This window comes from Macaca mulatta, chromosome 5, assembly GCF_049350105.2.
Source record: "Macaca mulatta isolate MMU2019108-1 chromosome 5, T2T-MMU8v2.0, whole genome shotgun sequence".
NCBI lineage: Eukaryota > Metazoa > Chordata > Mammalia > Primates > Cercopithecidae > Macaca > Macaca mulatta.
The window spans coordinates 153,785,332-153,810,335 of record NC_133410.1 but is presented as its reverse complement, the minus strand read 5'-3'; the positions used below and the strand labels follow the sequence as shown (position 1 = coordinate 153,810,335).

The 25,004-nt window shown below is 38.6% G+C and overlaps 1 protein-coding gene and 1 long non-coding RNA gene across 2 annotated transcripts in view; one reads left to right on the top strand and one right to left on the bottom strand.

Annotated features, from left to right (window-relative positions):
• LOC144340848 (uncharacterized) overlaps positions 1-25,004 on the bottom strand; it is a 102,086-nt gene that overhangs the window by 75,669 nt on the left and 1,413 nt on the right. Inside the window, exon 2 of the long non-coding RNA XR_013417312.1 lies at positions 24,245-24,342. This is a non-coding gene — a long non-coding RNA (uncharacterized LOC144340848). The remainder of the gene's footprint in view (positions 1-24,244; positions 24,343-25,004) is intronic.
• On the top strand, positions 10,262-10,566 carry LOC702181 (large ribosomal subunit protein eL37-like). Its single transcript, XM_078002567.1, has one exon. It carries the CDS (start codon positions 10,273-10,275, stop codon positions 10,564-10,566), a length of 294 nt encoding a protein of 97 aa, XP_077858693.1. The 5' UTR covers positions 10,262-10,272.

Here is a 25,004-nt window from a genome sequence, read left to right as displayed (position 1 = left end):
TTATATAATTATATATTATTATAACTGCTTGAGGTATTACCTCTGTTTAAAAATAGAGATAACAAAAGACACACAATGTTGCAATCTGTTTTTAGGCAATGTTTATGTTTTTTCTAATGTAAAGTAGGTGAAGGGCACAATTAAGGTCAGTTTTACTAAACAAAATGCTCAGGGATAAAAAGAAACTACCTTATTGTTCAACAAATGAATGTGTTACTAGATTATCTTTTTTTGCATATTTCCATAATGTTATCTATGAAGTTTCTCAAAGATAACCATTGACTTAAGATGGTAAAAATTGATATTATAAATTTAAAAATGAGTTATTCTGTAAGTTTTGTTATCCTTTTCAAGTATTTATTTTATTTTATTTTTTTTAGTTTACACATGAAGGGAGTAAAACTATAGGTATTTTACATGTGCATAACGTGTAGTGGTCAAGTAGGGGCTTTTAGTGTACGCATCAGCCAAATAGTGAACGCTGTACTCAATATGTAATTTTTTCACCCCTCACTCCCCTTTCACCCTCCCACTTTTTAGAGTCTCCAGTGTCTATTATTTCAGTCTGTATGTCCATGTGTGTCTATTTCTTAGTTCTCACTTGTAATGGAGGACATGCAGTATTTCTATTTCTGGGTTATTTCACTTAGGATAATAGCCTCCAGCCCCATCCTTGTTGCTACAAAAGACATGATTTTATTCCTTTCTATGGTTGAGTAGTGTTCATACATATATATCACATTTTCTTTATCCAATCCTCTGTTGATGGAGACTTAAGTTGATTCCATGTCTTTGCTGTTGTGAATAGTGCTGCAATAAACATATGAGTACTGGTATCTTTTTGATATAATGATTTCTTTTCCTTTGGGTATATACCCAATAATGAGATTGCTGGATGGAATGGTAGTTCTATATTGAGTTCTTTAAGAAATCTGCATACTGTTTTGTATAACAGCTGTACTAATTTACATTCTCACTAATAGTGTACAAACATTCCCTTTTCTTTATTTTGTTTGTTTGTTTGTTTGTTTGTTTGTTTTGAGACAGTCTCTCTGTGTCACCCAGGCTGGAGTGCAGTGGCACAATCTTGGCTCAGTGCAACCTCCACCTCCCAGGTTAAAGTAATTTGTGTGCCTCAGCCTCCCAAGTAGCTGGGATTACAGACCTGTGCCACCATGCCCACTAGGCTGGTCTCGAACCCCTGCCCCCAAGTGATCCACCCACCTCAGCCTCCCAGAGTGCTGGGATTACAGGTGCGAGCCACTGTGCCAGCCACCTTTTCTTCACATCCTCACTAACATCTGTTGTTTTTTGACTTTTTAAAAAGAACCATTCTGACTGGTGTGAGATGGTATTTTACTGTGGTTTTAATTTGCATTTCTCTGATGATTAGTGATGTTAAGCATTTTTTCGTATGTTTGTTCGTCACTTCTATGTCTTCCTTTGGAAAATGTCTGTTCATGTCCTTTGCCCACTGTATAACAGGGTTATTTGTTTTTTTCTTGCTGAGTTGTTTGAATTCCTTGTAGATTCTGGAATATTAGCCCTCATGGATGCATTGTTTGCAAAAAAAAGTTTTCCCATTCGTAGGTTGTCTGTTTATTCAGTTGATCTTATTTATTTGTTTGTTTATTTACTTATGTATTTACTGCTATGCAGAAGTTTTTTAGTTTAATTCAGTTCCATTTGTCTGTTCTTGTTGCATTTTCTTTTGAGGACTCAGTCATAAATTTTTGCCTAGGCCAGCGTCCAAAGGAGTTTTTCTTCTAGGATTTCTACAGTTTCAGGTATTGGATTTAAGTCTTTAATTGATCTTAAGTTTTGTATACGGTGAGAGATAGCAGTCCAGTTTCATTCTTCTGCATATGGCTCTCCAATATTCCCAGCACCGTTTCTTGAGTAGGGTGTCCTTTCTCCAGTGTATATTTTTGTTGACTTTGTCAAAGATCAGTGGGTTATAAGTCTGTGCCTTTATTTCTGGGTTCTCTATTCTGTTCCACTGATCTATGTGTCTATTTTTACACCAGCCCCATGCTGTTTCGGCTACTATAATCCTGTATAATTTGAAGTTAGGTAATGTAATGCCTTCAGCTTTGTTCTTTTTGCTTAGGGTTGCTTTGGCTATTTGGCTCTTTTATGGTTTCATGTGATTTTTATGATTGCTTTTTCTAATTCTGTGAGAAAATGACATTGGTAATTTGATAGGGATTGTATTAAATCTATAGATTGCTTTGGGCTTTATGATCATTTTAACAATATTGATTCTTCTAATTCATGAGCATGGGATATTTTTCCATTTGTTTGTGTCGTCTGCAATTTCTTTCATCAGTGTTTTGTAGTTCTCCTAATGGAGATCTTTCACCTCCTTGGTTAAATATATTCCTAGGTATTTCATTACTATTTTTAGCTATTATAAATGGAATTGCCTTCTTGATTTGGTCCTTAGCTAGATTCGGTTTGGTGTATACAAATGCCAGTGATTCTGTACATTAATTTTGTATCCTGAAACGTGACTAAATTTATTTATCAAATCCAAGAATTTGTGGTGGTGTCTTTAGGGTTTTCTAGATATAAAATCATATCATCAGTGAACAGGAATAATTTGACTTTCTCTCTTCCAATTTGGATGCCTTTTATTTCTTTATCTTGCCTGATTGCTCTGGCAAAGACTTCCAGTAGTGTGTTGAATAAGAGTGGTGAAAGTGGGCATTCTTGTCTTGTTCCAGTTCTTAGAGGAAATGCTTCGACTTTTTCTTATTAAGTGTGATATTGGCTGTGGGTTTGTCATACACAGCCCTTCTTATGTTGAGGCATGTTACTTTTATGCCTAATTTGTCAAAAATTTTTATCATGAAGGGATGCTGAATTTTATCTTTTAAAATTCATTTTAGATGCGTTTTCTGTGTCTATTGAGATGATCATATGGTTTTTGTCCTGAATTCTGTTTTTATGATGTATCACATTTATGGATTCCTTTTCAAATATTTAAAAATCTCTAATTGGTTTAATGCAATTTCTGTGTTAGTATTATTTAAAAGGGAAATGGTTATTGATATATTTTTTAAATGCCAATAATTTCAATGCCCATATTTCAAAGTCAAACAGATCTCAATTTGGATCATCACTTTAATCATAGGTAGAGCCTCCTAGCTTTAGTGTACTCATCAATAAAAAAGAAAAAATAATTCCTTTTTTTTAGGGTTTTCATGAAGAGTAAATGTGGTAATTCATATAATATACTCGACAAATGTTAGTTCCCATTTGTTCTTCATAAGCATATTTTTCTAGTCCAGTAGATAATCTTCCATATAAATCATAGAATCACAAGTGGGATAGTTCCTGGGAATCTTAGAGGGTCCATTGAGGCCTCAAATTTGAGATCAGTGATATAAGTGCCCACACATTCAAAGAGAGAAAATAGACACATGCCTTTCAAGGTAGCCACACTGGTCCAACAACCATTGCCCACGAAAAGCCTAGTAGTTCATTTGATAGCAGATTTCTTTCATGGAATCTGAAGGGTAGAGAATCACTGCAGATACACAGACCCAAGGTACAACCAGATCACCATGCAGTGTACAGTAAGAGTTCTTACAGAAACGTGACACATGCCCCCTGAAATTTGGAAGCACAGAAGCTGGTGCCTGGATGAGCCTCAACACAGGAGGATGCCTGGAGCTGCCAGCAACATCAGGGCCAGCATGCCAAATAGCAGAGAGCCCACGGTCTTACATAGCTGTAAATATTCTGAGTTCCAATTAAACTAGTAACCTTTTCATAGCAAAATAGGAATTGCTTTCACAAACCAAAGACAAACATATATATGTATATATATCTACAAAATGGAAAAGAAGTTTGAGGTTTTATTATACTTTTCATCAATATTTATGTAATTCAAACATATATGGATAAAAAGTAATTAAACATGTTACTGCTATCAAATATGAATCCTTAGGTGGCTCTAGCTGGAGGCAGAAATATTTGAATATGTTATTCAATTCTTTGGAATAAAATTATGCTCATTTCAGCAGCATATATACTAGAAACTGGAGTAAAATTATATTTGAAGATAGGGGTACTTACTTCCCTTTATTATAAATAGTATTTGTTCTGTATACAAGTGTAAGTAAATAAAACCACAGAGAGTAATATCATTGAACTAATAAACTACTAGTTTAGTTGAATCAAATACTTTCTATGATCAAAAGCTATTCTCTGTTCCCAGAACAATTAAATACTTCTGGTGCCTTGGGATAGGCTGTTACATAAATCAGCCAAAGATAGCCTCTGTATATTATCCCCAAAGTTGGTTGTTTCTCCACTGCAGGCTGAGACCCATTAGCTCAAAAGCCCACTGACACCAAACTTAAATTTTTACACATCCACTTATTTTAAAAATAGCCTGACCAAGAAAATGTTAGCCGCTTAAGAGCCTGTCTGCTTTGCATACCCCGCAAAACCTCGCCCAACAGCTGTTACCTATTCATAAGACAGGGCCGTGCAGTTATAAGGCCTCAAGCCAAAGCTGCATGTCAGGGCTCTCTGACCCAGAGACTCTATGTAAGCTTCCTCTCCAATCTCTCTCTCCCTTGTCCTCCTCCCTCACCAGTAAGGCTATGAGGGACTTCTCCTCTCATGCAACCGTGGCCAAGCACCAACAAACTTGTCACTACCTCTCTTGCAGACATCCTTTTCCTTGATCAGCCCCATATCCCTTGAACCCCTACACAGACTAATTACAAATTCAGTAAAAAATTATAAGATGCTGCTGATTATAATGAAGATATGACTATAGAAAAGAAAAAAATTGTGAATTACATCTAAAATTCATTAATTGTAATCTGAGACTATTAAGAAAAGAAAAGGTGTGAAATTTTATAAGGATTCAAAAGATGTTAATTTGGGATAGGCAATGAAATACGTCTCAAACTTAAATAAATTCTTCCTATTTCCACATGTATTCAATAGGAATGGACCGTGATCTTGATTCTCTCATTTACTAGTGGTGGGAATTTGAACAAGTTTTTCTTTTTGAAGAAAAATCTCTCTGAACTTCTAGTACTGTTCCAATGAAATGGAATTAGTCATCTTATTTGCAATGTTACTGTGGGTCACTGTGAATGTTATTTGAGATAACAAGTGTAAGACACTTGCCACATAATGGGTTTTCAAAGTTTGTTAGCTCTCCACCCTAGATATGATGAAAACACGTTTTTCTTGAAAAGAAAAACTATCATTAACATATATAGGAAATATTTCATTGATCTTTACAAACAAGTATTTTCAGGAGTAATTCATTAAAGAAAAAGCTAACATTCAAAAGGTAGAGATGGCTCAAGTCACTCACCTGTGAAAAAGGCTATTCTTACTGTTCCCTGTCCTTTCCTTAAAAGAAATCTTTATTTAAAAAGTGAGTTGAGGCCAGGCGCGGTGGCTCACGCCTGTAATCCCAGCACTTTGGGAGGCCGAGGCGGGTGGATCACGAGGTCAGGAGATCGAGACCATCCTGGCTAACACGGTGAAACCCCGTCTCTACCAAAAAATATTTAAAAATTTGCCGGGCGTGGTGGCAAGCACCTGTAGTCCCAGCTACTCAGGAGGCTGAGGCAGGAGAATGGCGTGAACCCAGGAGGTGAAGCTTGCAGTGAGCCGAGATCACGCCACTGCACTCCAGCCTGGGTGACAGAGCGAGACTCCGTCTAAAAAAAAAGAATAAAAAAAAAAAGTGAGTTGAAGAGTTTCCTTCCTGCTTTCAGCACTACTGTGGTTTCATTTGGAAGACAATGTGGTCTAGTGGGAAGACAGAACAAGGATCTTGGAGCCAGCCGATTCCAACACAGTGTAGAGGAGGCTAGCCACGAAGTCACCAACCTGAGACCCCAGGCAAATCCCTTGACCCCCCCAAGCCCCATTCAAACCCATGACAACCAAGTAAAATGTGCTAAAATCTGCTCTCTTTTCCTGAAAGGAAGGCATCTTTTAAAGGAACAAAAGTGCCTTGAGAATTTTTTAATAGTGTCTTTCAGAAACATGAATTCTGAATGAAGTAGCAAAATATGATAATATGAATGATAATATGTATGATTCCAAATACCAGAATCCATACAGATGGCAATTTCTCCACACCCTTTATTGCTAAATATTTGGCTTGCTTCCATTATACCAACCACGGTAAATTCTGATGTCTGAAGTGTTGATTCAGAAAAATGGGTGTAAGGGATTTCTTACATACATGAAAGAACTCCCTTTCAATCCAAATTTTTACAAAATTTGGGCCAAAGAATAGTCTCCATTTTGCTTAGAACCTCACATTGAACTTCAAAACATTTTTAAGATTTTTGTTCTAAAATTATCTAATCCAAGGCAAAGAACTGGAGAATATTTGTTGTAGAACCAAAAGGAAGATGTCATTTAGTCAGCATGAAGTTGCATAATGAAAGAGGTCTCAGGATGCCTAGCTTCTATATTAATTTATATGTCATTCTAGACCTCAAATAACATTTGGATCAGCTTTTAAGTCCATCAAGCTGTCAAAATATACATACACACATCCAATAACCAAAAATCTCTATAACACATGCCTAAGTATCTAATGCCACCTAAAGGCAACTGTAGCTAATTGCAAAAACAAAACAAAACAAAAAATTGATACACGACAAGATATTAAAACTTTTCTCCCTGGATATAAACATAAATGGTATGTTCTTAGCTTAATACTTTCCTATGTTGCTTACAGTGAATACCTACTAAAGTCAATGACAAATTTAGCATAATCAATATTAAAATACAAATAGCTACTCAGGGGGGAAAAATGTGTGTGTTTGTGTGTGTGTGTGTGTGTGTATGTGTTCAGTATTACAATAAATCAAATAAATACAATTAAAACTAGGGAAGAGTCTTCTTAAAATTCAATGCTGAATAGCCAAAAGGTGAAAGCAACCCCAGTCTCCATTGAAAGATGAATGAAAAAACAAAATGTGCTATATACATACAATGAAATATTATTCAACCCTAAAACGGAAGGAAATTCTGACACATGCCACAACATGGATGAACCTTGAAGGCAGTTAATTAAACCAGTCACAAAATGAGAGATATGAATCCACCCATATGAGGTACCTAGAGTAGTTAAATTCATACAAACAGAAAGTAGAAGGGGGTTGCCTGTGGCTGTGGGGAGAAGAGAAAGTTAGTGTTTCATGTGGATAGAGTTTCAATTTAGGAAGAGGAAAAAGTTCTGGAGACGGATGGTGATGGTGGTTTCACAACAATGTGAATATACTTAATGTCACAGAACTGTACACTTAAAAATGGCTAAAATGGTAAACATTATGCTACCATATGTTTATGGTATACTTTACCACAATAAAAAAATTCAGTGCTGATATGAGAGGGATGAGATGCACCAATTATATTGCTAATAGAAGTAAAAAGTGATGCAACTTTTCTGCAAAATGTGACAATTATGGAGCAAGAAAATTTTAAATGCTTATATCATTTGATTAATTAATTCTATACCTAGGACTCTAGCCAAAATATATATATAACAGAGATAGCATTCAAAGAATTATGTCCTAGGATGATCATCAAAGTCTTACTTATAACAGAGAAAAGTAGGCCGGGTGCAGTGGCTCACGCCTGTAATCCCAGCACTTTGAGAGGTTGACATGGGTGGATCACAAAGTTGGGAGTTCAAGACCAGCCTGGCCAAGATAGTGAAACCCCATCTCTACTTAAAATACAAAAAAAGAATTAGCCAGATGTGGTGGGAGGCACCTGTAATCCCAGCTACTCAGGAGATTGAAGCAGAGAATTGCTTAAACCCAGAAGGCGGAGGTTGCAGTGAGCTGAGATTGCGCCACTGCACTTCAACCTGGGTGACAGAGCAAGTCTCTGCCTCAAAATAAAAAAAAAAAAAAGAGAAAAATAGACAATAGTCTACAAATCTTATAACAGGAGACTATAAAACTAAATTGTAGAAAAGCAATATGGATTTGTTTGTTACAATTACAACCGTATTTATAAAGAATACTTAATGACATGCAGCATTAAATGGAAAAAGGAGATTTTTGTGTATTTTATCAATATTCTCTAAGTATTTCTCATGACCAGTTGGAACAAATGTGTACATATATTTTACAATTTGTAACATGAGGAAAGAGTTGAATTAATTTGCTCTTTGAAATATATCAGGAGGTTATTTTACTTAACTAAAGCCTAGGAACAACTCATGATCACATTATACTAATAGCCAAAACTATATTCTGTTTTAATTTAATGAGAAATCTGTTGAGAATGTTTAAGAATTTGTAAGGCTTATGTTGAGATATTATTATCTTTTATTTTACAAAAAAAATTTTGAATTTATTAAAAATTTACATCATATCTACCGCTGTAAGAATCCACTGTGAGTGGAAATATAATAGGCCCTTAACAGATTAAATACAATTTATTTAAAACCATCAACTCTCTCCAGCTACGCTTAGACTTCATTTGAACTTAAATGATATGATACAACTTTTAGATGAACAGAATGTTTGCTCTGTCACAACAAATAAAATAAGCATTTGTCTCTATGCCAAAGATAATGCTTTAAAACGTTGATTGTGAGCCAGATGCACACCTATAATCCCAGCTACTTGGGAGGCTGAGGCAAGAGGAAGGATCGCTTGAGCCCAAGTGTTCAAAGCTATTGTGTGCCATTATCACACCTGTGAATAGTCACTGCACTCCAGCCTAGGCAACACAGTGAGATTTTGTCTCTAAAAGCAAATAATTATAATAAAATAAATGTTGACGGTTTTATTCAATGCAGTAACATTTACCAAGTATGATATAGGTATTAGAGCTATAGCAGTGATGGCAACAGAAGGAAGCCAAATGCCCAGGCAGATAGGGGTGGGTCCCCAGTGAAACCACCTTCAAGCCAAAAACAGCCTGAAGGCTGAAAGACCAGACTGCTGGTTCCAGATGGAACCCACAACCCAGAGAACTTCTATTTCTGTTTGCCTGCCCTTTCCCAGTTGATTCTTTCTGAATAATGCCTTTTAACTAATCGAATATTGCCTTTTCCAATACTACATACGGCCTGCCCCTCCCCATTCTGAGCCCATAAAAGCCCCAGACTCAGCCATACACAGGGCACTTTCCTGTCCTAAGGTAGGAGGACCACCTCCACATCCCCTCTCCCCTGAAAGCTATTTCAACACTCAAGAAAACTCCCCACCTTGCTTACTTTTCAATTGTCAACATATTCTCATTCTTCCTGGATGTGAAAAAAGAACTCGGGAAATGATGTGCAAGCATGACTTGGTCCAGACAGGAAAGTGAGCACGCCATCTCCTACAGCAGGTAGCATGCCCCGAGCACGGCCCAGGTAGGGGCATCACCAGCTAGAGGTCCTTGACTGGCAAAGGGACTGAGAAAAATCCTGCATCAGTAGTAAACAAAACAGACAAAAATCGCTGCTTTTACAGGATTTACAATCTAGTGAAGAAGAGAGAAAATAAATCAAATAGATAAGTAAAATAAAAAGTATGTTAGATTATGATAAGTGCTTTGGAAAAAGATAAAACAGAGTAAAAGAATACAGAGTACTAGAGGGGAGTAAGTAGTGTGATAAGGAAAAGTGACCTTTGAGGAGGCATGAGGAAAGTGAGGGATGTGTGTGTGTTAGCCCATTGCTATAAAGAACAGCCCACTGCTGTAAAGAAATACCTGAGGCTGGGTGATTTATAAAGAAAAGATGTTTAATTGGCTCACAGTTCTGCAGGCTTTACCAGAAGCATGGTGCTGGCGTCTGCTTCTAGTGAGGCCTCATAAAGCTTATAATTGTGGTAGAAGGTGACCAGGAGTAAGGCACGTCACATGGAGAGAGCAAGAGCAAGAGAGAGATGGGGGGAAGTGCCACACTCTTTCAAACAACCAGACCTCACATGAACTCAGAGTGAGAACTCACTTATCACCAAGGAGATGGTGCCTAGTGTGCCTGGAGCAGAATGAACAAGAGAGAGAACAGGGGATCAGAGAGGTGGGGAGAGTAGGAAATCATATAGAGCCTCTTGTAGATGATCATTAGGATTTTGGCTTTTGTTCTACAAGACTGTCCATGAAGCCTGGAAACGTAAATAATTATGTGATTTTATTTTTTACAGATTGAAGATGTCCTGGATAGTGTTATGTATATGAGCCTATGTTTTCAGACTTCATGAACACCTTGAAATGAGACAGAAAGTCATTTGGGGTCTCTCTGGTCTCAACTGCAGAAGCGAGATGACGAAGGGGACATCATCGTTTAGAAAGCGTCGCAATAAGACACACACATTGTGCCACCACTGTGGCTCTAAGGCCTACCACCTTCGGAAGTCAACCTGTGGCAAATGTGGCTACCCTGCCAAGCACAAGAGAAAGTATAACTGGAGTGCCAAGGCTAAAAGACAAAATACCACCGGAACTGGTCAAATGAGGCACCTAAAAATTGTATACCGCAGATTCAGGCATGGATTCCATGAAGCAACAACACCTAAACCCAAGAGGGCAGCTGTGGCAGCATCCAGTTCATCTTAAGAATGCCAACGATTAGTCATGCAATAAATGTTCTGGTTATAAAAAAAAAAAAAAAGAAAGAAAGAAAAGTCATTTGGAGGGACAACTGAATGACACACTTCTGGTAGGTCCAAATGTTATCCTTCCTCAGGTTAGCCTAGGATGTTCCCATCGTGAAGGCAGAGCAACCAGACAGTGAGTGGAAATGTGCAAGCACTTTTTCAAGCCCCTACTTGAAAAACATCCCATTGGTCATATCAGATCACATGGCTGAGACCAGAACAAAATCCCGAGGCAGATCATCTCATCCAGAATGGGAGAGTATTGCAGTTACATGGACATGGATATGGGGAGGGGTGAAGCACTGGGGCCAATAATGAGCACAACTCCCTGAGGGAGGGAGCTACTGCAGGAACTTCTTCTTTCTCAGCCAGATGAGAGCCTAAGACTAACACTAGAGAGCACCAATGCTAGAATGTGATCCATAGTTCCTGTGGAAACTGTGGCTCTCAAAGGTCAGCAGACCACTGGGAGGAAGGAAAATATATTAGGTCTAGCAGCCAAGGAGATTAATACTCAGAAGAATCCCTTATTAAAAAGAGAGTGACTGGAAGAGAGTTAAAAGTATAATGAGAACTCTTAAAAGAGTTTCATGTGTAGCATGGAATGAACTAGGAATTCAGCATCTCAATTCAAAGAGGTGTTTAAAGTTGAAATTCAAGTTACTGGCCTGAAGTTCAAGTGAAAGAGATCTCGAAGCAAAGAACAAAATTACAAAGAGATGAAAATCATTAGGGAAATGATGAAGGATTCGAAGGATAGATCCAGAAGATCCAACATGTGAGTAACAGGCATTCCACAGGGGAATAAAATGAAATAATGGAAAAAAGAAAATAATTAAATATAGAAGAAGAAAATTACCTTGAGCTGAAGAAAGATATGCATCTGCAGACTGTAAGGGCTCACTGAATTCCAGATGGTTTTAACAAGAAAACACACATTGCTGGGCATGCTCTTGTAAACTTAAAACTTCAAGAATGATGAAAAACTCATAAAAACTTCAAGGCAGAAAAAAAATTTACTTATAAAGGAAGAAAGACAATCTATCATTTGACTTCAAACCTACAATGTCAGAAGCTAGAAATTAGTAGAATAACATCTACCCATTACTGTGAGGAAAGGGCTGACATGCTACTTTACATAGACAAAGAATAAAAACAAAGCAAAACAATGGGCTAATCAGGAAAGAAAGTTATAGGCAGGGATGCAGAGAATATACTACCCTTGTATTTGATCTGAGAACAATACTTGAAAAATAACTCTAACCAAGCAATACACAAATCAGACAAGAAGCCTTATGAGTGTTGAGCAAACAAGGAAAAATGACCACACAGCACACATATAGTTGCATTCATAGGAGAAGATTCATAGAAACAGAAATCTTAGGAATGTAGATTGTCCCATTGTCCATACATTCTGGGGCAGCACAGAGACTTCTGGCTGTGTCAGCCTGTGGGGGAAGGACCCCAACCCTTGGGCTATGAGGCCTTTTTGCTGCTCATTATTAAGGAAGCAATAGCCTCCTATTCCAAATCCCCATTCCCTATGAGGCATCATCAGAGCCTGGGACACCACAGCAATATGACAGAGCAGAAACGTGGATCTAGCTCTGTTCTTCCAGTTCAGCACTATCTTCTCATCTCTTGTTATGAAATGAGTAGAGTCTGGAGTCCAAGCCTGGAAGCTATGTGATATGGTGAGTTGGTTGCCTAACTCAATACCTTAACATTCACAGTTAGGGGAGCACCAATTCATTCCCTGTCATAAATAGGATGGGGGAGCTTGGGTCCAATACTTGTCATTGGCCAATGCCTTATGCACTGAACAATAACCAATTTCCATAAAACTTTTCAGGAAGCTAACTCATTTTCTAAATGGCATCCTGCAAGGGGATCAATCTTGTACAAGTTGACCCTTATCTCTTAGTGCCTCCTCCTGCAACTCCGATCTCCAGGTTTGCCTTCTACCCTTTATACTTCACTCTGTTGGTACTCTGTTTCAGCCACAGGGCCAGTGAGGCTGGCCACTGACTTTATAGGTTGCACTACAGATAATTAGGAATGACCAAGGGTGAACCCTAGAGTACTCTGTACCCCAGAGCACAGATAATATGTACTCAAAACAGACAGAAGAGGCCATTTGTGAGAACAGCCTGAGAGGTACACATTATCCAGTCTGGAATGTAAAACAAGACCAGCATACATTGCTTTAGTCCAGGGATACAGAAAGATTAAACAGAACCTGAGACCTTGCTGTCATGCCTCCTTCAATGATGGGGTGTCCCATGTTGACTAGGAGAGGAAGAGCCATCCTGCATGACTTGACCACCAATCTTTCCTATCTTTCATCTGTCATTGCTTACAGACCCATAAATAGAGTCAGATCCCAGCATGCTCTGGGGGAGAATTGCAGTCTGATCTGGGTGCAGATAGCCTATATACCAAAAGAATTGTTGAATCTTGCCAATTTTCATTAGAATGAGCCCAGGTAAAATGTTTAAAGATAGTTTCTTTTCTTTCACTCTTTTTTTTTTTTTTTTTTTTTTGAGATAGAGTTTTGTTCTTGTTGCCCAGGCTGGAGTGCAGTGGCACAATCTTGGCTCACTGCAACCTCCACCTCCCAGGTTCAAGCAATTCTCCTGCCTCAGCCTCCTACGTAGGTGGGATTACAGGCATGCGCCACCATGCCAGGCTAATTTTGTACTTTTAGTAAAGACAGAGTTTCATCATGTTGGCCAGACTGGTTTCAAACTCCTGACCTCAGGTGATCCACTGGCCTCGGCCTCCCAAAGTGCTGGGATTACAGGCATGAGCCACCATCCCTGGCCTTAAGATAGTTTTCAGGGTGTTAGACCAAAGAGAATGGAATTTAACACTGAATCAAGCCAAATTTATCTATGAGTGCACTTATTCAGTATATAAGATTTGGGGTACATAAGTGGGAAATGGCTTAACAGTGTCCTTGGTTGATTGGCTTAAACTTGTATTCAGTAGAGGCCTACCTTTAATGCAGTTAACATGCCAGAACTTCCCTTCAAAATATGGAAGAAGAAATTTTAAAAGCTTAGGGGTATAAGAATGTTGGAGTAGATTAATTCTGTGAAACTCACTCACCCTTTCCCTATTTTCCTTATTTGCTACTTCACTGAGAAAATGCATTAGCAAAAGGTGCACCGGCATCTTGGAAAAACCTGGTGGTGGCTGTTCTCTGTTGACTGGTTAGGATGCTGGAAGATGCTGCCATTGGGATGAGCTCCACAACTGGAGTGGGAATAATTGGATCCTGGCATGACATAGGCCAGGCGAAAGCTCTTAACTATCAGAAACAAACTGGATGCAATTACCAGAATGAGCAGCAACAGGTGCAGAGTGACAATGAGAGTATTTTGACACCAAGGGATCTGTGGTGGTGGCTAACTGAACACAGTGTTCTTAGGAATGAAATAGATGGCAGCATACTAATATATTTGATCTATACCATCAGAAATATTCTAGGAATGAGGAGCTGAAACCTTACTTAATCACTGCAAAAGGAATTCATAGCCTCTCACATTTCCCAGATCTCAGCCAATTTGACAGTTTGGAGCCCTTTGAAAGGGAGAGTGGGTTTCTTTTCTTTTTTTTCTTTTCTTTCTTGAAACAGAATTTTGCTCTTGTCACCCAGGCTGGAGTGCAATGGCACAATTTCGGCTCACTGCAACCTCTGCCTCCTGGGTTCAAGCAATTCTCCTGCCTCAGCCTCCCAAGTAGCTAGGATTATAAGCACCCACCACCATGCCCGGCTAATTTTTGTATTTTTAGTAGAGATGGGGTTTCACCATGTTGGCCTAGCTAGTCTTGAACTCCTGACCTCAGGTGATCCACCTGCCTTGGCCTCCCGAAGTGCTGGGATTACAAGTGTGAGGCACCGTGCCCAGTCAGGAGAATGGGTTTTATCAGGAAAGATCTGACAACACTGCATGCTTGTACTAGAAATCGTCCTCCAAACCTGCCCCAGTGAGATCTGCAGTCCTTTACCAGGATGACTGTACACTGGGAAAAGACAAGTATCCAAATTTGGGGGAATTAATAGATTTAAGTTGATGCTAATCAAATTTGAGTTGATGCTAATCCCTGGGAAAAATCACTGTGATCCACCATTTATTCAGAATGGGGGCTTATAGGAGTCAGGGGGTTAATGGAGTTTGGGGCTGAGACTATGTCAAAGTGGGCCCAGTGGGCCCGCAGCCCTCTCCTGTGGTTATATCCTCTGTCTCTGGATAGCTGAGGTAGACATACCTAGCAACTGCAGAATCTCGCATGTAACTACTCAACTCAGGGTACAGTGGAGAGGGGAGCAAAAAGAAGGTATTCGGCACAGCCTCCTTTCTCACCCATCCTGGTACTTGATTGCATACAAAGTGACCATAGCAGTAGGGATAGAGTCAATCATAACAGGGACTTCAATAACAGAGACTTCCCTCAATAAGGCTGATCTGGCTGTAGCCACTGCTGGGTGCCCAACCAGCCAACAGCAGAGGCCAACACTGAGTCACTGATATGGCACATTTCCCAGGAGACCAGTCAGCTGTTTTGTGGCAGGTAGACAATAGTGAGCTCCTTCCATCACAGAAGGAGCAAATTAAGCACATACTGAGGATATGCATTTGTCCTCAATGCCTGCAATAAATCTCCCAACACCATCTATGGGCTCACAGGAGGCCTTATTCAGTAGCATGGTATTCCTTACCATATGACTTCTGGAAACCATTTTACAAAAAACAAAAACAAAAACAAAAAAGAACAATTATTCATTACTCATGATCATGGAGTTCACTGGTCTTACTACCTAAATTATCAGCCAGAAGCAGCTGGCCTAATAGAAAGGAATAATAGCTTACTAAAAAGCCAGTTATGTCATCTGCCAGAAGACAACGTTCTATGATGTAGGGATGCAGTATATCTCTGACCCAGTTCTCTATTTATGATGTGTTATTTCTCTCATAGCCGTAATACATGGGATAGTCCAAGTAATAGAAATGGGAGTGGACTCTCTCCCTGTTAAGCTTAACCCTGTCTCAGAGGTTTTGCCTCTCATTCTCACCCTTGGACTCTGCTAGTTTACAGGACTTAGTTCCCAAAGAGGAATATTGGCCCCAGAGAATCCAACACAAGTCCCATCAAACTAGAAGCTGAGACTCACCAACAGATAGAGAAGGAAGTTGCTGTAGAGACTGGAAAATTTGATCTGATTAACACATGAAAACTGGGTGGCTGGTGCATGGTGCCGGTAGGGAGGATCATGTCTAGAACCCCAGGGATTCTCATTACTTCTGTCCATTGTAAAGCCACCCAATAAAGTCTGAACTTCTATGGACTAAGATCCTTCAGTATAAAAGTCTTAGTCACCCAATCAGGTAAAGAATCCCAACAAATCCGGGTGCTATATTAGGACAAAGCAATCATGAAATGGGTGGTGGAAGAAGGAAGTAATAAATATCACTCTTGACCTTGTAATTAGTTACAGAAATAAGGATCATAGCAGCTATGCACATACACACACACAATATTTCATATGTGCCAGTTTTTTTTCTTTCAGATTTTCCTGCCATTATCTTCCCTCTTATGTTGAATGAGAGTTGGTAGTGCCTGATTTTACAATTTAGTTCACAGGTAACCAGGACCATAAGGAACTGCAACAGGGAAGATTACAGGATTGTGTTATCACCTGGAAAATCTTGAGATAGATACTATGGCTCACTTTTCTAGGACTTTGTGTGTCCATTTTCTGGAAAGAAGACAACAGTGTCTTTGCATGATGGATAGTAGACTCATGTTAGGCAGAATCATGGAGTTGCTGTTGTATTGGTATAAGGGTTTTATGGTTTGGCTCTGTGTCCCCACCCAAATCTCACCTTGGATTGTAATAATCCCCACATGTCATGGGAGGAACCCGGTGAGAGGTAACTGAATCATAGGGGCGGGTTTTCCTCTGCTGTTCTCATGATAGTGAGTAAGTCTCACGAGATCTGACGGTTTTAAAAAGGGGAGATCCCCTGCACATGCTCTCTTGCCTGCCACCATGTAAGATGTGCTTTTGCTTCCCCTTTGCCTCTGCCATGATTTTGAGGCCTCCCCAGTCATGTGAACAAGTGAGTCCATTAAACTTCTTTCCTTTATAAATTATCCAGTCTCTGGTAAATCTTTATTAGCAGCATGACAACAGACTAATACAAAGAATAAGAATAGATCCTGAATGGCAAAATGGTTAGACTCTCATATAAATTTTCTGCTCTTTTTGTGCCCCATGCTATCTCAGAGGAAAGTACATTTTCTAGGTTCCTTCTTCCTCTGGCTTCCAGACAGGTTCAGCCAGTGAAAAACACTGGTGGAAAATTGAAGTACAGGAGGAAAGGAGAAGGTAAATTACTTGTAACTCTGCTAGGGGTGGTGGTAGCTTCTTGTGGAACCAGTCTCTTGGTTGCCTCAATGTCCTATGCTTACATTCTCAGCTTTTGTTTCTGACCATTAATTCTCTGTATCAAAACTCCCTCTGGTGAAAGATCTTGAGTGGTTTATGCTTTCCTTCCTGGACCTTGAATGAAACTCTGTGTGTGTGTATGTGTGTGTGTGTGTGTGTGTGTGTGTGTGTGTATTTCATTATAAACTACTCCAAACTGTTTTGAAAGTAGGTAGGAGTTTTTTTAATTAAAAGATATTAAAATTATACTTGACATATAACAATTATCTCTTTAAAAAGTCACAATTATTAATTTTATAAAATGTAAAAACAAAGCTTTTTCCTTATATAAGCAAAAAAGTACTTTAACATAAGATGGTGTTATTATTTACATGAATATTGTTGAGTATTTTTCTTGTAATGCAGCAAAGAAATGAACTTTTAAGTTTAATCTCTTTATTTACACAATGAGTATAGATAAATTTTTGATAAATAAAACTCCACAAACCTACCCAAAGAAGTCTATTTTTCAAATTTCATATATGGCCAAGCCTTAAATATATTCTTCCAGGCATTTTATTTTTTCCCTTAAAATTGCATGTGAAGTTGCAAGTAATCCAGATATTACTGATTTGTTTATATTTAACAAGAATTTTTTGCTACAAATTTAAAGGCCAAAATGCTTTTCAAATGTCGTTATTCCTAGAAAACTAAAGTTGAGTACTGCTGTTGCTAAGTGAAACTTGAACTACACAAGGCTTAAGCCCAATGAACCTAAGAATTTCCAAATTTTCACATGGCCCAAAGCTAAGTGATATTTTCACATCTGACTCTAGATACTAAGCCACCAAAGACTGGAGTTTTTTTAAGTGGCTAATTCTATTCTTGTTGAAGTTCCTATTTTGTCACAAATTATATTTTAATGCCTGTGATTGTAACCAGATGGTTTCAAAATTACACCACATTGGAATGCAAGAATGCAGCCAACATATTTGGCCTCTTTATTCTGAAACATTTTTTACTGATCAAATGAGATAACTAGTCACCAAATAATACCTATACATTTCCCCTCCCACTTATTCAATTTTATTGTGCTGATGTTCAGCCAAAGTTCATTGAAGAATTCAGGAAAGAAGAATTCATTGAAGGAAAGAACAGCAGTATGGCAGTGATTAAACACAAGTTTTTGAGTCAATAATACTTGGGTGTCTCTAGTGTTGTTCCTAGTTGTGTTACATCAATGTCTTCCTTCATAACATAAGATAATTGTACCTGTCTCATGGACTTGTAGAGATTAATTGAGAAACCATTTGTAAAGATCTGAGTATACTACTTGGCACATAACACATGTTCAGTTATCTACTACTATTTTATACATTTTCCAAAACATACTTTTTCCACGTTGGAAAGGCTTTTTATACAAGATGAAAGATGGAGATTATAAAGCATTCCTAATGGCTAGAACTAATGAAGATTTTGTGGGTTCACCTGTGTATATTTAGTTTTAAATGATTTGTGTTTTGAATAGTTAGTACATTTACATGATTCGAAATTCAGAAAGTACTAAAAAGTATACAGCGAAAGGTACACACTAAAAGGACTCCCTCCCACCTCTGTATGTCAGTTACCCAGTACCACTTCTCATGAGGCAATCAATGTTAGCACCCCATCCAAAGACATGTTATGCATATATCAACAAATAAATATGAATAAAACCTCTCTCTTTTACACAAATGGTAGCATACTCTACACTTTGATTTTTACTACACTCACTATTTTTGCTTCACAGTATACATCTTATACATCATTCCATATTGATATGGCTCTGCAGTATTCCTTATTTTATTTAACCTGTCTATTATTCATAGAAATGTAGGTTGTTTTCAGGCTTTTGCTATTACAAAAATATGTCACAACAAATAACCTATGTGTGCATGCTTTAGCATGTATGTATATGCTATAAATATCTGTAGGATAGATTCTGTATATCTGCAGCAGAAATTCCCAGAAGACCTGCTGGGTCATTGGGTATATATAATTGTAATTTTGATGATTATTTGCAAATTATTCCCCATAGAAGTTACATCATCATATATACCAACAAACAATGTATCTGGACACTTAAAATTCCTTTTTTTTTTTTTTTTTTTTTGAGACAGAGCATCGCTCTGTTGCCCAGGCTGGGGTGCGGTGGCGCAATCTTGGCTCAATGCAAGCTCCGCCTCCCAGGTTCACGCCATTTTCCTGACTCAGCCTCCCAAGTAGCTGGGACTACAGGCGCCCGCCACCACGCCTGGCTAATTTTTTGTATTTTTAGTAGAGACGGGGTTTCATCGTGATAGCCAGGATGGTCTCGATCTCCTGATCTCCTGATCCACCCGCCTCAGCCTCCTGAAGTGCTGGGATTACAAGCGTGAGGCACCACGCCCGGCCTAAAATTCTTTTTCAAAACTACTAACAGACCAAAGGTTCAGCTAGCTCAACAGTCCACGAGTCTGTCTAGATATACTTTGAGCTTCACATCCTTTTTTTAGTAATAAGTTCCACACGGGAGGAGATCTCGGAGAGATTTCTTTTTGTATCCATGGCAACACTTACCTACTTAGAAGCCTCAAATTATTGTTCCTAGGTTACAAAAGTAAAAACTCTGGATTAAAACATTCTGCCCACTCCATGTTTTAAATAGAAAAGAGATAAGAAAAATCTGTGTTGGAAAACAGTGGTACACACGCTGCTTCAGGTACTTGAGGATTGCTCAATTTAGGCATTTTCTTAGTGCATTTTGGAATATATTTTTCTGCTTTCTGAGGCTCTCTTCAGTTTTGCTCTCTCGCTTTTGAGAAAGAGACTAATTTGTTTGCTTTACTGGCTGAACATACAGCAGGTCCAGGGTAGGAGTGGGATGATTATGGGTTTGTCCTGAATTCTTAGCACCTCCTTTAAGCAGGTAAATGTGCTATACTGTGGTATGGTCCTTAATGACTTAAATGCATTGGAATTTATTTTTGCTACTAAGACTTAAATTGGAATGAACAGTATTGTCCAAGTACAAAAATGTGTCTACTTATCCAATTTTTTTTCATTTAAATAGTAATTACAAAAAAATCAACTGAGCATTTGGAAAATCTCACAGGGAAGAAGTAAACACATGTATAATCCTTAGTGTTATTAGCTGCAGTTACAAAATAAAAAAGTCCCTTTAAGATGTCCTGCTTTGAAAACATCAGAGGCATGTATGTATGTGCTTCTGCCACTCGGAATCCACAAGTAAAAATCTGCCTATTTGCAGAAATGATTCAATTGACTGTAAACATATTTGTTTGCAACATTGAACAGCCCATTTGTGAATGTGTGCCCATCTCCAGATGAACTGTCTTGCGCGTAGGCCAAGTCATCGGAAGGTATTTAAAACCAAAAGTTTCTGTGGGGCTAGGCTCTCACTACAATCCCCTTCTTTCACAGTGTTGATTTTAAACTCAAATTCAGCATTAAGTGAGGTCTGATTTAGTTGGTCCAGTTTTATAATGCTTTTCAGAGTGAAGCATCAAAAAGCATTGTTGTTTCCTTATTGGTACAAAATTAGTCTTTGAATTGTGGATAACTTGTAATTTCAGTTAAAAGAGAAAAATAAAAGCAAAACTAGCTTATTATATGACAATAACTCAAATCAGTGATTTGCCACACATAAGAACAAAAACTTGACTGATGTAACAAATGTTTTTTGCTTTTTATCTATCTTTTTTAACATCATAAATACAGCTACTGAAACATTTTCTGACTGCAAGTAATCAATACAGCTCCACTGATCTTTTCAAGGTTCTCTCCGGGAACTGATGTAGAGTTGAAACGTGAACTACAGCAAATGAATTGCGGTTACTTTATTTACATGAATAATAGTCCCTTTTTAAAAAAGAAAAAAGAGCCACAAAAACTCCAGCAAATAAATTTTTAGAATAATTGCTCAAAGTAGCTTAGGAAAAAAAGAAATTAATTGGTTCAACTAGCCAAACATGAAAAGTAATTTTGACTTATGACCTAAAATTTAATAACCCCACCTCCAAAGGCCTGATAATTATTGATAAAATGCTGCTCTATGTATCTTTTCTTAATGTACAGTAAGCTTAATTTGACATAAAAATTGAAATATATCAAAGAAATTTTTAAAAAAGAATAAGAGAAGGCAATTTGGTCAGAGAACATTAAGACAAGGCTACTTGTATATGTATTTTATTCTATATTTTTCTCAGAAAAATAAAACTAGCTTTAAATAGTCACTGGTTTTATTTCAGGACTATGACTGGAGCTTCTCTTCACTGCAATAAAGAACAGCATCAAAGGCAAATAAGACCAATAGAATCACATTGCCAATGCTGCCCTCGTTTCATTATGTGCACACCATCGAACAGGCAGATGAAGAGGATCCTTGTCTTGTGTAGATTCAGTAGTTTTTTAAAAAGTCCAACAGTGTTCAATGTTTAGTAATAATATTTTTGTACCCTGGGCTCTACCTAAGTATTCTTCCTAAACCAATTTTTATATATAGGCAAAGGTTGAGCATATACAGTACACCTTCAGGGGTTTTCCTTTTAAAATATAATGTATCTATCTACACTACAGGTGAAGCAGCATAGCATAGTAGATGAACTTAGGAGTCAGTGAAGCCTTGGTTCAAGTGTTGTCAAGTTAATGTAATTTTAGTATTTTCGTATTTGAAATAGAAATAATAAAACTTCCTAGAGTGACAAACAAGATAACATATGCAAAACATAGTTCCTTAAATAAAATGGAATGTTAACAAATAGAGGCTATTACTATTACAGTATGCTATCTGAATATTTCTTAGGCACCATATACCATTGGCCCCCTATATATCCACAGGTTCTGCATCTGCAGATTCAACCAACCGTGGGTTGAAAATATGTGCAAAAAAACATTTTAAATAGCAATACACCAATTAAAAAAATACAAATAAAAAACACTACAACAAATATTTACATGGCATTTACATTGTATTAGGTATTATAAGTAATTAGAGATGACCAAGTATACCAGAAGACATGCATAGGTTGTAAGCAAACATGACATCATTTTATACAAGGGACTTGAACACCGTGGATTTTGGTATCTGCGGGGATCTTGGAACCAATTCCCTCTTTCCCGCTCCCCTACCCCATGCCATGGATACTGAGTGAGGGCTGTTCTGTAGTACATATTTAAATTAGACCCCTAAAGGGAAACAACCACATTTGTAATGTCATGGAATTTCTATTCATCAATTAAATAGCAAACGACGTGCATGGCAGTGTAACAGATGTGCCAATTGCCATCTAATTGGCAATAACAAAATGTATATATGCAAAATATGGCCTCAGATACCATCAGCTAAAAATGTAAAATTGTGCCATATGGGCGGTTAGGGAAGAAGCACAGTATAAAGTAGCAAATGGTTAGTACATATAAAATATGCTGAAGGAATAAAGAGTGGAAGTGAGAATGCGGTCAAGGGTCCTCAGGAAAGTTAACATTTTAGGATTCTCAATTATAAGTGATAGAAACCTAACACAAAGCAGCTTAGGGGGAAAAATAAATTAGTTGGTACAAGTAACTAAACCGTGGTAAGGGTCAGGGCACATTTGTGCCTGTGGTAATATTAAAATCAGGCACTCTAACGCCAACATTTTTTTTTTTTCATTTTCCTCCTACTGTTGCTTTTCTCTATATGTCAACTTCATTTTCTTAGACTGACTTTTTCCACGAGGCTAGGAAATTACTAAGCAAAGGGAAAAGTCAAGCCGGGAACTAGGTCAGACAAAACTGCCTCCCATTTTATTTCTAAATAAGATAGCTAAAAAGCTACATACCTCCCTCACAATTTGCCCACAAGGAAATTCCTTGTGGGCCTCAAGATCTTTACCCTAAAACAGTTCTGTTGAACTTCATCCTGATCGCTTACCTTCACAGATGTGAGCAGAAGCTCATCCCTCTGCTCACCTGAGACAAATGCTTCCTCTGCCGTAATATTCATGTAAAAATGCAGATTCACTGAGCCAGACTAAATTGTGTATTCAGTGAAAGGCTGATCAAGGACTCAAAAAGAATGTAACCCTTTGTCTCTCACCTACCAGTGTCCTAGAAGCCCCTTGCTTTGAGTTGTCCCGTCTTTCCAGACCGAACCAATGTACATCTTACATGTATTGATTGATGCCTTATGCCTCCCTAAAATGTATAAAAGCAAGCTGTACCCTGATACATTGGGCACATGTTGTCAGGACCTGCTGCGACTGTGTCATGGGTATGTCCTTAACCTTGGCAAAATAAGGTTTCTAAATTGATTAAGATCTGTCAGGTATTCTAGGGTTCATATCATGGATAGCAGGTTTAGGGAGCAGCCACTACCAACAGAACCAAGATAAGGAAGCCCATTCAGGGCTGACATCCAGACCTCATAGAAACAGCAAGGACTTAGCTCACTGGATGGCAGAGAAGTTTGCGGGGGTGCCATACTGATGAAACTTGCTGGAAATCCACCTCATGAAGTGCTGGGGGAAGCTGTTCATGGAGAAATACCTTGTCGCCCGCACTTCACTGTCAAGTCACCAAAGAGGTGCCGTGAAAAGCTGTTCATAGGGAGGTGCCATATGCTAATAATCACTGGGTACAACTGGGTGTGGCTGACTGCTGCAGGAGCCTGACAAGAAGAGAACACTGCAACCAGGGAGAGAAACTCTTTTCTTCTCCAGCCAGCGTCCCCCCAACACCCTGTACTGACAAAGCTTAACATCATGCCAAATGGCAAAGAAGAAAGTCCAGCTTCATTATTATGGCGCAGGCAGTGAAGGGTGGATTTGGAGCTAAGAAGCAATAAACTAGTAATTGACACGGAGTATTTATGGAATTTTCTTAAATACCCATCTTGAAGAAATACCATCCATCAGCCTTATGCTGCTCTACTTAAATACAACTTAGCCAGAGAAGGAGAAGGGGATAGAGTCTCTCAAAAGGCTCTGCAAATTCTGCAGGTGAAAGACTACTTAAAAATTAAAAGAGGCCAGGCGCAGTGGCTCACGCCTGTAACCCCAGCACTTTGGGAGGCTGAGGTGGGCAGATCACCTGAGGTCGGGAGTTTGAGACCAGCCTGACCAACATGGAGAAACCTCATCTCTACTAAAAATACAAAGTTAGCCAGCGTGGTGGCGCATACCTGTAATCCCAGCTGCTCTGGAGGCTGAGGCAGGAGAATCACTTGAACCCGGGAGGTGGAGGCTGCAGTGAGCTGAGATGGCGCCAATGCACTCCAGCCTGGGCAACAAGAGCAAAACTCCGTCTCAAAAAAAGAAAGAAAGAAAGAAAGAAAGAAAGAAAGAAAGAAAGAAAGAAAGAAAGAAAGAAAGAAAGAAAAAATGTAAAAGAAAAGGGGCCAGGCGCAGTGGTTCATGCTTGTAATCTCAGCACTTTGGGAGGCTGAGGTGGGCAGATCACCCGAGGTCGGGAGTTCGAGACCAGCCTGACTGACATGGAGAAACCCCGTCTCTACTAAAAATACAAAATTAGCCAGGCATGGTGACGCATGCCTGTAATCCCAGCTACTCAGGAGGATGAGGCAGGAGAATCTCTTGAACCCGAGAGGCGGAGGTTGTGGTGAGCCGAGATCATGACATTGCTCTGGCCTGGGCAACAAGAGCGAAACTCCGTCTCAAAAAAAAAAAAAAAAAGAAAAGAAAGAAAAGAAAGAAAGAAAGAGAGAAAGGGTTAAATATCTTGCCACTAGAAGAGCTTTTTGGTTCAGGATAGATGACTGAAGATGGACATTTGGTAGTCTCTCTCTTTTATCTGGGGAGCGGTCTGGAAATATATTAATAGAACTTCTGCTCTACAAATACAATTGGAATTATACTTTTATAATTTTTATTTGACAAAAATGTGTTACATACTCTAAGAAAAAGAGTCTTCAGTGTTTATTT

Bases quoted from the DNA above. Each gene is read 5' to 3' on its own strand.
- LOC702181 (XM_078002567.1), top strand. From the start codon at position 10,273: ATGACGAAGGGGACATCATCGTTTAGAAAGCGTCGCAATAAGACACAC.